We start from the raw sequence: 15,818 nt of genomic DNA, 5'->3' as shown, positions 1-15,818 counted from the left end.
GACAAAACTCTATGAACAAGAAGTAAATTATAGGCTAATATGAAATTTTACTGATGGGCTTGAAGTTAAGGTGACCGGATTGTCCCACATTTGGAGGGACATCTGGGGGCACCTGGCAAATTGTACTTATGTTGAAATTTAAAATATATATATTACAATACCATTTTTGCGTTCTATGCATTCTATGAACATTTTTGTTGCTCCATATGGACCAAATTTTTAATCAAGAACCCCCCCCCCCCGGTCAATGGTGTCCCGCTTTACCAATGTAAAAAAATATTGTCACCTTAGCTTGAAGGGAAAACCGGTTAGCAGGCCTTCATTAAGCTGATGGCCGCTATAAATGAAGGACCAGATTAATGGCAAAGGCCTTTGCTTTACTTACAACATGTAGGCAATGACTCCTATGCTCCACATGTCAGTCGGAAAGGAGACAAAGTCGTAGTTAACCACTTCGGGAGCAAGGAATTCTGGGGTGCCAAAGTTGACCTTAAGCTTCTCCCTTGGTTTGTATCTAACATGAAACAATAACAACAGATTAGCATTTTCCTACCAAAACCAACCATGGAAGCCATGCAAAGAGGTCGCAGAATTAATGCAGCTTTATTAATTTGTCCTCTAGGAATTTTTTTTAAGTGGGTCACTCTACCACAGGCTTTCTCAAGCAGGGTTTCATGAAACCCTGGGGCTTCCTGACAGTGCTGGAAGGGTTTCCTGAATAATTAATTCTTTATATATATATATTTTAAATTTGTTGAACATTTATTTTGAGATATGACCATATATGATCATATCGACTAACCCGTCCCAAAATGACCAATGATGGGCCTGGAGGGGATGAGAGGTGGAGGGGCCAAAGGATTAACCCGCCCCAAAATGACCAATGATGGGCCTGGAGAGGATGAGAAGGGGAGGGGCCAAAGGTGGAAGGCCCCAGATATGGAAGGTTGTAAATTCAAAATTTACTGTAATGGGTCTGATAAATCTGTGCTTTTACATTATTTCTCTATCCTATTATGCTGTTTCTTCTTTTTCATTTTGCTTTTTTATTTGCATTGAAATTATTAATAAAAAATGTTTGGCAAAAAAAGAAAGGAATACCGCTGGATTCAAACATTCTCCAGTTTTTATGCTTAGATGTCCAAATATGTCCAAGTAGCCCGGCGGGCTTGTTTTCCTAACTGCTTCACCACTTCTCTTAATATTTCATCAAATCAAAGTGAGCTTTGGATTTAGGAAATTACAGGTGCTGATAATTTGATTAAAACAACATACCTCCTTGCCAGCCCAAAGTCAATAATCTTTATTTTATTAGCCTCTCGATTCACACAGAGGATATTTTCAGGCTGCCAGAAAGAAAGAAAAAAAAATCACGTATTTATGAGAAATGTAAGTGAACTGCACTGGAATCAACATTTAAAAACATTGCACAATATAAAAATATGCACCACAGTCCTGGCGTCTTGAAGCTAGCTGGGGTCTGAGGATATCTTGGACTATAATCATGTGGTATTTGAGGCTGGGAATACTCTGCCAGTACAGCTTTTCCCTGCTCTGGCATTTTAGTTTGACATAATGCAGCAACTTAAGATAAAAAATGCATTAGTGAGCTCCCAGAAAGGGAATGCACGCTTTGTGACTGGACTTCAGGAAGTCAGTGTTGTGATTTGGCAGCTCTTAATGAGCTGACATTGGGACGTTTAAAAAGGTTTGCATCATTCTTTGAAATTTATCTTCCAGTTTGGTACATCTTAAGTCCGCTGTTCTTCTCCACACTGATTTGTTGCTGTCAGACAACTCTACACTTTTACAGTCTTAATCGGAGTGTCAGCTTGGTGTAGTCGTTACGAGTGGTGGCTTTTAATTTGGAGAGCTAGGCTTGATTCCTAACCCCTTCACAGGAAACCAGCTGGTTGACCTTGGGCTAGTCACGGTCCTGATAGACCTGTTCTCTCAGAGCCGTTTTGTCAGAGCTCTCTCAGCCTCACCTACTTCACAAGGTGACTGTTGTGGAGAGAGGAAAGGTAGGCAATTGTAAATAGCTTTGAGACTCTGGGTTATCAGGAGGTTGCTGGAATCATTCAGATTCTGTACTTTGTATGGTTGACTCACAAACATCCACATCACATTCTCAATTTAGAGCAGTTATGAATTTGTTAAAAGGGTGCATGCGTTGAACCTTCACAATACCCCCTGGCCTCACCAATGTAGAGCAGACTAGGATTCTTGTTGCTGGGTTTAGTACTTAATATTTAGTAGCTCTGGTCCCAATGCTGAGATTGGTGATGGGTCACCCACAGTAGTTACAACCAATGGCTGATGCACATGGATACAGCAAAGAGAACAAGGATCTGCATTCGGGCTCCAGATCTACATTTGGAGTGTGAACTCTTCATCCCTCCCAAAGTTGCTTTTCCCGTACGAAAAGCTGCCACAAAGCTTTTGTAACACATGTTTGTGTCTGATGTTATAAAGCTCTTAGCTTTCTATTCTACATCTGGGCTATCAGATTTAGCTTAAAAGGTTTGTGGGTCAGACAGTTCCCAGACAAAAATGAATCAGTTGGTGAAGCAGTTTTTTTTTTTTTTTGGGAGGGGCGAGAGTTGGCTGCACAAATATTATAAGAAATGCATGCCTGATGGGATAAACCTGAACTGGAATGGTGATTCATAATATGGTGTAATTCGGGGGTCTTTGGCCTGTTGAGTGTATGTCAACAAAGATGCCACATGTTGCTTTACTTGTATGGATGATGTAACCCCTTTACGTTACCTTCAGATCTAAATGAAGAATATACATCTGATGCATGTACTGAATCCCTTCACAAATCTGCTTTATGAACAAGATGGTATCCATTTCTGACAAGCTGTAGGTCTCATCAATAATTCGGTCAAATAATTCTCCTCCCTCCACACTGAAGAAAAGGGAGAGAGTGAGAGAAAGAGAGAGATTTAAATTTATTTATCCTATACTTGTTTTGTTGAAGGTGTGTGCCTTCCATGCAGACAAAAAAGAGAGAAAATACCCATCCACTCCACTGGTATTGGCTGATCTGAATAATTTATGAGTGCAAATCTGCAAAATTGAGAACATATATTCATATTTCGGGATCCAGGATCTTTACATGATTTATGGTTCCCCTGTCCTAAGGAGCAGAGGGTAAGGAGGGAGAAGAGGCATATATGCATAGCTAGGTGAAGGATGAACAGAAGTTCATGGTAGAAAACAGCAGGAAATAACATCCAGAGATCTAAGTCAATACATTGACTTCTGGAAAGTTAAGTATCTTTTTTGAAACTTCACATGGCTTTGAGGGTTATGACTGCAATTCTGAAACTACTTGTTTTCTGTTGGGTTACACTGAATCCCTTATTGTGGATAGAAAGTATTTTGTTTAGTAGTAGTAAATTTTATTACCACTGGCCAAAGGCCCTCATAAACACACAGCAACATCGGAAGGGCTCTCCCTCCTCTCTACCTTCCCACCATCAGAATCTAGGACATGAGATTTAAATCCGGGCTGTATAAACCCCTACTGGGGCATTTTATTATTTTTAAAGTAGAAGCTATTCTTTAACTGATTATGATTTTAACTACATTTGTACGGGGGTTTGTATGTTAACCTCCCCAAGATTGCTACTAAAAAGCAGTGGTCTACAAATCAATCCAACAAACAAACAAATAAATATTCAAACAAAAAAGGGGGGGAGTACCACAAATAAGAAGCATAAATGTTAAAACCATTAGAAATTGATTTGTGTTTCCCACATTCGGAAACATAGATTAGGGATTTTCTGGTTACTGTTTTTGCTCTGGTCTTCCTGGCAGCCAGTGCATAGAGAGCTATTCTGTTAGACACATAAAGATCAATGTCAGAAAGCAGGAAAATCAATTTATTGTACTCCGACATAGCAAGGATATGGGAACATCATCAAGACCTGATTCCTAGGTTTAACATAAAGTGGGCAGACACATAAGATTTTATAGTTTCAAAACACGGAAGTGGAAGCAACTATAAGCAAGTGGATGCATACTATTCCATGACGAGAACAATATCGTTTTTGGATTCAAACGCATCATAAAGCTGAATGAGGTTCACGTGGTTCAACTGGTTCATGACATTGATTTCATTCTTGACTTCATCCTGTGGAGAAAGCAAGCAAGAAAGCCGATTGGTCGCATTGCTCTGCCCTCCCGGTTCCATGCAAAATAATGGGCTTGTGTATCTCCTTGTAAGAGTGACTCTATGCGTTATGCAGAGCAAGCTCTTTGAGGTGACATGAAGTCGAAGTGAGGGCCATGTGGTGGGCATGTTACAACCAAGGCATGGAATGCGGAGATTCACTTGAGAAGAGCCAGATAAACTGTGGCCTATATCTTTGAAAAAAAGCCCTTTTGACAATGAATAAAATAAAACAAGAGAAGGATATTGAATAAAGAATGAAATAAGATTTATAATCTATTGTGGATTCAGAGAACTGCCAGAGGGATAAAAGCAAGTATGGATACAGTTCTCTGCACAAACATGCATGCAATGGCAACCCCTCCCCCCCAACAAAAACCTAAAGCAGCAGAGCACTTCCTATTTTAAGAGCTTGCACACGTGTAAGAATCTTCTTCTGTAATGAAAAATGCCGTTCACCCTTACCTTTTCCTTCATACCTCTGACTTTTATAATTTTGGCAGCTAATTTGAGACCCGTCGTTTTTTCTTCACATCTGTGCACCTGGCCGAACCGTCCACTGGAGAAAGAAGAGGGAGATAGTGATTTGTCTAGAACTAGATTAAAATTTGTTAGGCTTTAAGTTCTCTTTCTTATAGGGCAGGCGAATCCTAAATCGGTGTTCCATTAGGATGCCATTCTCTGAGTCAAATCAAAATACAAGAATGTACAAAAGAGCCCTGCCGGATCAGCCCAAGCCTTTATCCAGTATCCTCTCTCCTACAGTGGCCAACCTAATGCCACTGGGAATAGATCTCTTGTCCTGACAAGAACATAGAGATGAACATGCTATCAGAGCAGCTGCCAAGTTAAAGCCAACAACATCAGAGTCATAACATCAGCTGGTTTCTCCCTACTTGGTTCTCAGGTCATTGAAAATTTCCTGTTCTGGGAGGAAAGGGTTACATAGCGTTCACTCAGACCGCACTCAGAGTACTATTTGCAGTTCTGGAGGCCTCACTTCAAAAAAGGATGTGGACAAAATGGAGAGGGTGAAGAGGGTGATCCGGGGCCTGGGAACCAAGCCCTATGAGGAATGGCTGAGGGACTTGGGAATGTTCAGCCTGGAGAAGAGGAGGCTGAGAGGTGACATGATGGCGCTCTTTGAGAATTTGAAAGGTTGTCCCTTGGAGGAGGGCAGGGAGTGGTTCCTGTTCGCAACAGGGGATAGGACCTGTAATAATGGGTTTAAACTATGTTCTTGTGGTGCAGAGTGGTAAGGCAGAAAACATGCTGTCTGAAGCTGTCTGCCCATGAGGCTGGGAGTTCAATCCCAGCAGCTGGCTCAAAGTTGACTCAGCCTTCCATCCTTCCAAGGTTGGTAAAATGAGTACCCAGCTTGCTTGCTGGGGGGTAAACGGTAATGACTGGGGAAGGCACTGGCAAACCACCCTGTATTGAGTCTGCCATGAAAACGCTAGAGGGCATCACCCCAAGGGTCAGACATGACTCGGTGCTTGCACAGGGGATACCTTTGCCTTTACAGTGGTACTGGCTAGATAACAGGAGGGTGGAGAGGAATTCACAAGGTAGTTCAGCAGTGCAATAGGCTACCTAAGGAGGTGGTGAGCTCCCCCTCACTGGTGGTCTTTAAGCAGCAGCTGAACAGATACTTATCCTGGATAATTTAGGCTGATCCTGCATTGAGCAGGGGGGTTGAAGTACTTCACAGGGTGTATGTTGTCAGGAGAGGAAGGAAAGAGAATGCCACTTTGAGACTCCTTCGGGTAGTGTAAAGCAGAGTATAAAAATCAACTGTTCTTCTAGTTTGTTTTACTTTCCAGTCACTCAAAGGAATAGCGTTTTCTGCTACCAAGTGGGTTTAATTGCACTTACCCTCCCAAAAGTTCACCCTTGTCTACATGATAAAAGCTACCAATTCCTGCTCTTTTGGTTGAGACGATCCGATGATCAAAAGGAGCTGGAGGAGGTGGGCAATCATCTACAAATGACAGAGAAGAGAGGCAGTTACTTTGACTTGATGTACAACTAAAATGTTGCGTGCCAATTATGAACTGTTCCCAAGGAAAATACAGCATTACACATTAACCATTCTTTCTAGAGAAAGGCCCAAGTGCTTTTAAATATTTGTTCATTCCAGAGATATTCAGTAGACCTGCATTTTCTCATCTGGATCTTTGCCAATCTATTCCATCTCTGATCTACTTTTAATTTTAAAAAATGTTATTTAAAGCTGTGTGAACTCCTGGGAGGGCCCCGGAAGCATCTTCAAAACAGTAAGTATCCATGAGATCATTTTGAAAGATTTTTTCAGAGAGCACAATTCACTGAGCTTGCTCAAAGAAGAGCCAGCTCACGGGGCCAACTTGGAGCAAGTTCTGCAGCAAAAAACAATCCAGGTGCATAGAAATAAAATTTTGAGAAAAATCTCTTGCACTTTTCCCATGAATGTATTACTATTTCATGACTGGTAGGAGCAAATAGCTGGGTACGGTGTGCACACAAACATATACAAATACCCTGTGGGGAGATTTTGCCAGTGAAAATGCTTGCATAAGCTCACACTTAAAAATAGCTTTCTCAGGATTGTGGCTTTCCTTTTTTATTTAACAGAGAGGTAAAAGTAAGATATAGTTTCCCTTTTACATGTTTTGCAAAAGACAGAATCTTTTCGAAGGCGTGAAATCACTATCCATAGCACTGCAAGGGGATTTCAAACTTATTTTTACAGAAAACTTTAAACTTGTATGTTCTCAACTGCTTAACAAAGTTCCCCATGCCCAAGAAGTTTGAGTATCTCTATTCACTTCTGTCAATGAAGAATGCAGTCGTGCTTAAGATTATGTTTACTTAGTTTAGATGGCATGTTGATTTTTTTTCAATGTGAAAAGATCAAAAAATCTTTTAAGATGTGTAATGAAAAATGCAACGAAAATTCATTGCATCAGTAATCACCGACTGGCAAAATTTAAAGGACACGGCGACACGAGCTGTAAACATTCAGGAGGCTGGCCACAAGGTCACACTTCATTAGTAAGCCACACTCTGTGTGGTAGAGGTGGCCAAACGGTGGCTCTCCAGAGGTTCATGGACTACAATTCCCATGAGCCTCTGCCAGCATCACCAATTGGCAGGGGCTCATGGGAATTGTAGTCCATGAACATCTGGAGAGCCACCACTTGGCCACGTGTAATTCTCCATTGTTTTTAGATGGTTTCAAAACTTTAAAAAGCCAACAGTTTTGACTTGTCAGATCTTTAACTGGACAGAAAAAACAGAACTTTTTAAAAAGCAAAAATTCAAAAACCACAGAGTTTTAATGTTTGATATTTTCAAATATATCTTATACGACAATCCAATTCTCACAAGTTGTTGGGTTTTTTTTTTTTTACAACACTGTATTTATTTATTCATTTTTACCAAAGGTAGCATCAGGGTCTCCTATAGAAGGTTCATGGTTATTTTCACTCCCATCCGCAGCAGAGTCCGGTTCTTCCACTTTTCCTGTGTCATCCAGCTTAGCCAAACCTTCCGAACGCTGCTCTCCACCCGCATTGGCTGGATCCACCCTGCTCTTTTTGTTGTCATCTTTCGTAAGCCCTTCATCGTTCACTCGGCGCTTGCTGCTGGCATTCTGGTCATCTTTCGGAGATGACAATGGCGATTTCTCATGCTCTTTATGCCTATAAGAAAAAGTATAGATTGCTTCAATATCTTTACAATGGGGGTGGGGAAGCAGCAGCAGGAGAGAAATCTGCAACAAAACATCTGGCGTTTTAGCATCTCATGGGCAGATAGCATCTCATGGGCAGATAGCTTCAGACAGCATGTCACTGCCTTACCACTCTGCGCCACAAGAGGCTCTTGACTTCTGTCCTAGAGAATGTTAACTAGCATTATGAACCTCACAGACAGTGAAAATGAATACTCCATGAAAAGCACTTTATAATGGAAAAAAGTTAGGAATTATGATGATGATTGGGTGATGTGGCAGGAATATTCCAACCAGGGATGCTGCTACGTCCAGCACCAGCTAATTACAAAAGCCCACACATATTTATTCCCATGAGCCCCTGCCAATTGGTGATGCTGGCAGAGGTTCATGGGAATTGTTTTAGCTAGATATTAGGAAAAAGTTTTTCACAGTCAGAGTAGTTCAGCAGTGGAATAGGCTGCCTAAGGAGGTGGTGAGCGCCTCTTCACTGGAAGTCTTCAAGCAAAGGTTGGATACACACTTTTCTTGGATGCTTTAGGATGCTCTGGGCTGATCCTGCGTTGAGCAGGGGGTTGGACTAGATGGCCTGTATGGCCCCTTCCCACTCTATGATTCTATGATTCTATGATTCTATGATCTCTGGATCCGAATAAACAATAGGAATAGTAACATTTCTTTAAACAATTGGACCGCTTTCCAGCAGCAAGGGTCCCCAATCTTTTTTGAGCTTTGGGCACTTCTAGAGTTCTGATACATTGTGGTGAGTGCATCCATAACATGGCTGCAGTGGGAGCTGGAGCTGGCCACAACATTGCTGCTACCTTCCGTCTCACAGTGAAGAGCCTTGTGTAGTGATGGCAGCTGATTCAACATTAAAAAAATGTCAGCCAATCAAATCTCCAGCAGCCAATCAGAAACCTTGCTGGGCAAAAGCCCCTCTTGGCCACACTCTTTCTAAGAACCCTTGGTGGGCACCAGGAAATGTGTTGGTGGGTACCATGGCTCCCGTGGACATCACATTGGAGACTTCTGTCCTAAAGGTAAAGGTACCCCCTGTGCAAGCACCGGGTCATGTCTGACCCTTGGGGTGATGCCCTCTAGCGTTTTCATGGCAGACTCAATACGGGGTGGTTTGCCAGTGCCTTCCCCAGTCATTACCGTTCACCCCCCAGCAAGCTGGGTACTCATTTTACCAACCTTGGAAGGATGGAAGGCTGAGTCGACTTTGAGCCGGCTGCTGGGATCGAACTCCCAACCTCATGGGCAGATAGCTTCAGACAGCATGTCACTGCCTTACCACTCTGCGCCACAAGAGGCTCTTGACTTCTGTCCTAGAGGATGTTAACTAGCATTATGAACCTCACAGACAGTGAAAATGAATACTCCATGAAAAGCACTTTATAATGGAAAAAAGTTAGGAATTATGATGATGATTGGGTGATGTGGCAGGAATATTCCAACCAGGGATGCTGCTACGTCCAGCACCAGCTAATTACAAAAGCCCACACATATTGTCTGGGGCAGACCTTGGAGAGAGGTACGACTTCTCCATTGTGAATGGTCCCAAGCCCATTCTGAAAATAAGTGCAGCCACAACCTCAATGAAGGCTGCTGTTTGTGGGTCAGGAGATGGGGTTGGGATGGGGGGAGGGAACATAGTGGCATTCAGGGCCATGAGAGATGGAGGGGGAGGAGCCGAGTGTGGCTGGGCTCTTAGCATTCCCACCACGCTGTCTCAACATGGCCATGATGTGTGGGAGGCAGCAGGGCAAGGACCTGAATGCCACTCTGTAGCCTCTTCTGGTCTCATCCAAAGAGCTGCCCACCCTCTGTTTCCATGTTAGGGAATGAATTTGTTATGGTTGGGTTATGGATTTTGTCCAAGCATTGATATGTGTTTTTTTCTGTCACTGTTGGCAATTTGGGGTATTAGGATAGATCCCATGGGAGGGGTGGGGCAAGCCAGTGTGCTGGACTGTACCATCATCCAAACTGTACCATGTAATATACTGTACCATCATCCAGACTTTTAAAAGCATTCAGTATGTGGATTCAGAAACTAGGTTACGTTCAAAGGTACCCTTGAATTATGAAAAGCACGTCTGCCATGGAAGGGTGGGGGTGGGGGTTGTGGCTTCCATAGATTTCTCATAGCCATCTTTCCCAGCTCAGAGTTTGAGCCTTGTAGTCCACCTGTGAGAGAGTGCTGACACAAACTGGAATTTTTATGTTACCCAAAATACCAATAATTTAATTACTCATTAACTAAAGAAATACATTATTTCTTCCTTTCTGAATCTATTGCCCGTGAATGTTGTTTCCACCTGTATTCTATGAAGGCATACATAATTTCTGTTATTACTGCATGAATGTTTACAACATACTTGACACATTGACCCTGGGGTTTTGATGGGTCCTCAAGATCTTCTGCTGTATCTTCACTATAGGATGTGGTTTCTGGGACTTTCCTTTCGTCAGCACTCTTAGAATCTCTTCCTTCAGCCTCTTCCGTTGCTTTCTTCTGACTTCCTTCAGGCACTTCCTGCTTCATTACAAATCTGAGTGAGCCCCCCTTAAGATCCCGACCACAGGTTTTTTGAGTAGCGTCCCCCATTGCTTTTCCCTGGCTTTTTTCTGTTGTCTTCTGAAGAGAGCTTTTCCAGCCATTGCTATTGATTTCTTCTGTCTGCATTAATCCATGTTTATAAGAGATGGAGGAACTTTTTTGAGCAAAAATGGTGGTTGTATTCTCCTTGTTGAGTTTATGAACTTTTTCTGTGTGAGTTTTCTCATCAGATTCTTCTGGAACCAAACAGAAAATACCAACTGTTACATGTCTGGTATACTTTCACTTGCTTACAGGTCACGTATCTTTTGGAAGCAATTGGATTTCCCACAAAGAAAAAGGCATGGAATGCTTATCAGAAGCCCCAACTTTTTAACCACTGAGATATATCATCTAGTCAATAAAATATTTTATTCTGTGAAGGCCGAATACTTGGCTAGATGAGATGTGTGATGACAACAACTCCGTCTTCTCCCATAGTCAATGAGATGAGTGATATGAAATCATCAAAACAAAGTTTGTTTGGTTTAAACTGGGGTAACATAGTATAGTAAATTAAAATATCACAATTAAAGATTAATGGACAGATGCATTCCTAATTATGGGACCTGAGAGTCGTAATAATAATAATAGATGTTATTTTTCTAAGCCATCGTGAGGCTCAACACAGGTAATATCTTTCCATATAAATAAAGTGGTAAGAGGGTGCTGGGAGGAGTTGGCACTCATTGCCAAACAATCAGGTACACTGTCCCAGCTGACCCATCCCTGATTGGCTGGTCATCCAATGAATGGTCAATCAGGAAGGTGTCCTGCCCCTCACCGCATCCCCCTCCAGCTTCCTTATCAAACCTCTGTAAGTCATAAGTCACCAGAAGTGACATCACAGTCATAAGTGGCCAGAAGTGACATCACAGTCATAAGTGGCCAGAAGTGACATCCCCATCCTCCAATGCCAGAAAGGGCCAAGCAGCCTACTTTGCTGGACTGGGATCAGGGCTGGGGCAGGCATTCATCGTTCCATTGCTCCTTGCCCCCCCCCCAACCCCCATGCAGTTAAGTTAGAATGAAATTACTTACCTCTCTGGATTCCAGTCGCTACCAAGTATGACAAGCCTCAGATTGATCAGGGGCCCTCCCCTTTCCACCCCCTCCAGGCCCATCATTGGCCATTTGGGGCAGCGGGAAGGGGGGGCGGGTTGACATAATCATATATGTTCATATCACCATTTTTTAAATTTAAAAAGTAATTTAAAATTAATTAACTCCCACCCAACCAGCAAAACCCTTCCAGGGTTGTTGAGAAACCCCTGGGTATCACAAAACCACTTGAAAAAGCTTGCCCTAAGTGATTATTGAAAACAGACCATTAAACCTACAAAGAAGGGCTTCTTTCATCAACTTTCCAGTTAGATCTTGATCATGAGCTACAGTATGTAGGTTCAGGTCCTGAAGATTACAGAATCTGGCAAGCCTGTTCCAGTAGTATTCACTTTTGTCAAATTTAATATTTTAACAACCCCTACAATGTTCTCTGGTCCATCAAAAGAGGTGTTTAAAAAGATCCTTCTGGATTTCAGTCCTGTTATCATGTCAGTCTCCCAGGAACTAGAATATAGTGGTGATTTCAGCATCAGTACATTTTTGCCTCATTTTGTCATATCCCAGTGACAAAGTTAATCTAAAGTTACTTTGAACTTTACTCTGAAAGACTGAAATCACATATAGGCTAAGGCAACCGATAACCAGCTGGCTGAAGTATAATTCTGCGTCATCTATTTAAACACTAGGGTGATATTTTAATTAATGAGTGATCTGATTACAGGAGGAAACATCATTAATGCCGGCGAGAGAGCCAGCTGACAATCCCACCATGCAGAGGTGTAAGCCTGGCACAGATCCCCATGAGCAAAATGCCAAGGTTAAGAAATCTGCATTGACAATGTCTTGACATGAGATCTCAAAAAAGAATAAAACTTCTAACCTGAAGAATCGGGTGGCTTCTTCTTTTTAATCATTTTTGTAGTTAAATGGGACTTCTCCTGTATGGGAAAAGCAAGAAAACACACTAAAGTTTAACCCTTAATCCATATTTAATTACCTGTTAGCTTTGCAAATTTTTCTGGGAGAAAATCACAGGTTTTGTCCAATCAAAATCCAGCTCTAACAGCATCTGTAGTCCATTTTGACTTTCACGGCCATTATCTGAACGCTACCCTCACAAAACACCAACCCCCCAAAAAAGGACTCGAGTTTTTTTTTTAAGCAAAGGCACGCAAGAACTCTCACGAACTGCTGTCTATGTTTTTGTGGTCTAAATGTGTTTGAGGACCTTACTCACTGTTATATATTGCCCACTGTGTGTCTCACCAAAACCAAAGCAGAATCTGAAATGCCACTGGAATGTCTGTTAGGGAGGTCTGGGGGTGGGGAGGTGGGGGGGGGGAATCTGAATTCTCTTCCAGTCTTATTTGGCCATTGCACCATGTTAAATTGCTGTTCTGTTCAAGCAGCACCAAACCAGAAATAAATTAGACGTCTAAAATGTTACTGTCAAGGGGACCGTTTTGCTGCAAAAGTCATTTTAACTCACTGGCTGCAGGCTTTGCCATGTGTGTTAACTTTATACTTTGTATGGTTTCATTTGGTGATGGCCAAGTCTCGCAAGGAAACAAATGCAGATGAAATGGAATTGAATTCTACGTACGCTTTAATGACCACCATCCCTGTAAGAGTAGGAGCGCTATAAAGCTCTGTAAAAGCACCACCACTGAAAAATGACATTTCAGTGGCGCAAAATACAAAGAATGAGTTGTCTACATGCACAGCTAATAAAACTCTGTACTATTCTAATAGGTCTTATTAGGGTTCTGTAACCAGATCTCACTTATTTTTTCAAATGTGTGGTTAGACCTCTTAATACACCTGAGTGGTGAAGTGGTGGAGAGTGGTGGACCCTAATCTGGAGAACCAGGTTTGATTCCCCACTCCTCCATTTGCAGCCAGCTGGGTGACCTTGGGCTAGTCACAGTTCTCTTAAGGCTGTTCTCAAAGACCATTTCTCTTAAGGTTCTCTCAGAACCACCTCCCTCACAAGGCTGTCTGTCATGGGGAAAGGGAGGGAAAGGTGTTTGTAAGCTGCTTTGCAACTCCTTTGGGTAGTGAAAAGTGGGATATAAATATCAGCTCTGCTTTTCTTCTTCTTCTTTCACATGTCCTTGCCTTTGTTCTTCCAATCCACTTACATCTTTAAGCGGGATTGATTCAAAAGAGTAGCCGTGTTGGTCTGAAGTAGCACAATAAAATCAGAGTCCAGTGGCACCTTTAAGACCCACAAAGATTTATTCAAGGTGTGAGCTTTCAAGTGCAAGCACTCCTTCTTAGACTATGAACTGACTGCCATGATGGTCAGTTCATAGTCTGAGGAAGAATGCTTGCGATTGAAAGCTCACGCCTGGAATAAATCTTTGTTGCCAGTGGACTCTGATTTTATTGAGCTTTAAGTGGAATCTTTAAATGTTTCCAATCCCTGTCATAGGATTCTCCCCTACCCCCTTTTAGGCAAATGACCTTATGAACAACATATAAATCTATTTTACTTTTTTGGTACACAAGACTCTCGTTGTTAAATGTGAGTATTCACCAAAAGAATAAATAAATACAGAGCTGGTTTTTATACATCGCTTTTTACTACCCAAGGAGTCTCAAAGTGGCTTACAATCCCCTTCCTCTTCCCACAACAGACAACCTGTGAGGTCAGTGGAGCTGAGAGAGCTCTGACAGAACTGATCAGTCAGAACAACTCTAACAGGACTGTGATTAGCTCAAGGTCACCCAGCTGGCTGCATATGGAGGAATGGGGTATCAAGGCTCTCCAGATGAAAGGCCGTCACTCTTAACTACTACTCCAAATAAATAAAACCTCCGCAAACCTTACAAAAACCAACTCCAGCAAAGAATGACCTTCTTAAAAAACAACAAAAACACTTGAGACTGAGAGAATCATACCTAAATCAGCCAGCAAGCCAATACCAAGTCTCAGGAGACACAGAAAGGGTGGCCGGGAGGGGGCAGTCCAAGGAGTCTGCAAATGCTGGCTCCCAGTATTCCCAGTTAGCCCTGAATATTTTCGAACATTTCAGGACCTATTTTTAAGGACCATTTTTATGTATCCTGAAAAATCTTGGATGGATTTGGGAGACTACATTATATTTAAAAGATACTAATGAGGCATTTTTCAAATATATGTTTAGCTCAGGTATCTCCGAACACACATCCCTGCCGAGGTACTCTCATGACTGAGGTACTCTCCTGTCTCCCACTGTAGCACCTTCCCTGGAGACTTGGCAGATGGGAGGAGGCAGGCTGGGGTTGTGGGATTTGGGAATTGTAAAGATTTGGGAGTTGTAAGGTTTTAATGTATTTTATTGTATCATATTTTATCTGTTGTTATGAGCCAACAGGTCAGAAGTGACAGCCTATCGATAATAAAAATACAAATACAAATACAAATACAAGACCACACATGTATTTTTTCAGTATGAATATAATCCAGACTATGGATTTACCGATCGCTGGATACAAAATCAGAATGAACGTGTATTCATACGCTCCTCAGCAACTGGAATATTTATGAACATTCTGCACATGTCATTAGTTCAATTAATGACTGGGAGTGAAGTAAGCTCGGAAATTATAGCCTTTTTAATCGGCTAAGTATTTGAGCCCTACATTCACATTCCAATCAGATGCATGCTTTTGACAGAGAAACTGCATTAGAAACTGCTTTAAAGCTGAACCAATATAATTTACCATCGTGGACTGATGAAACATTTATCAGGGTTCTGTGCTTAGAGGAAGCAAAGCCTAGCACATCTTTTCCCACAGTCTGCAATGTTAGAGTGACATCTACAGGACTGCAGGGGAAATGGTGAAAACATGAATCCGAGGCAGAAGCAGCCAGCATTCAATTTTGGGTGTGAGTACACACATCATTAAAAGAAAAAAAAAACACACACACACACGCTGCATTCACATTCTGGAAAAAAACTGTATTCAGATGGTAGGATCTACCTCTAAGTCAGAATAGCTGAAACGACGCTTTCGATCACTCTTCTCCAAAAGAATGTAGCTTGAGTAACTTCTTATACCAACGAATAGCCATTTCTTTAACTATGGCAAGAAAGTGCTTTCAGTGTTCCAGAGGGACTGCTATGCTTCCCAACCATATGCTGCACGATCGCATCAGTTCTGGGGTTTCTCAAAGCCTGAAGAATGTTTCCGGAGTTTCTCAATAGTAAAAAAGTTGAGGAAGGCTATATTTGACAGTGAAATCCCAGGCATGATTTTGGAAA

The 15,818-nt window shown here is 42.0% G+C and overlaps 1 protein-coding gene across 3 annotated transcripts in view; it reads right to left on the bottom strand.

Annotated features, from left to right (window-relative positions):
- LOC143845161 (uncharacterized) overlaps positions 1-15,818 on the bottom strand; it is a 104,937-nt gene that overhangs the window by 11,572 nt on the left and 77,547 nt on the right. For 2 of the 3 annotated variants that reach the window (XM_077353301.1, XM_077353303.1), the window contains 9 exons: positions 12,449-12,506; positions 10,283-10,700; positions 7,604-7,866; positions 6,059-6,164; positions 4,649-4,742; positions 4,035-4,144; positions 2,773-2,914; positions 1,276-1,346; positions 386-514 (listed from right to left, as the gene is read on the bottom strand). In XM_077353301.1, the coding sequence (XP_077209416.1) occupies positions 386-514; positions 1,276-1,346; positions 2,773-2,914; positions 4,035-4,144; positions 4,649-4,742; positions 6,059-6,164; positions 7,604-7,866; positions 10,283-10,700; positions 12,449-12,506 (1,391 nt within the window). The remainder of the gene's footprint in view (positions 1-385; positions 515-1,275; positions 1,347-2,772; positions 2,915-4,034; positions 4,145-4,648; positions 4,743-6,058; positions 6,165-7,603; positions 7,867-10,282; positions 10,701-12,448; positions 12,507-15,818) is intronic. The other variant, XM_077353302.1, reaches the window with a different exon arrangement.

This window comes from Paroedura picta, chromosome 9, assembly GCF_049243985.1.
Source record: "Paroedura picta isolate Pp20150507F chromosome 9, Ppicta_v3.0, whole genome shotgun sequence".
In the NCBI taxonomy this organism is placed as follows: Eukaryota; Metazoa; Chordata; class Lepidosauria; order Squamata; family Gekkonidae; genus Paroedura; species Paroedura picta.
The sequence above is the reverse complement of the archived record's forward strand: the minus strand, read 5'-3'. Positions and strand labels throughout refer to the sequence as shown.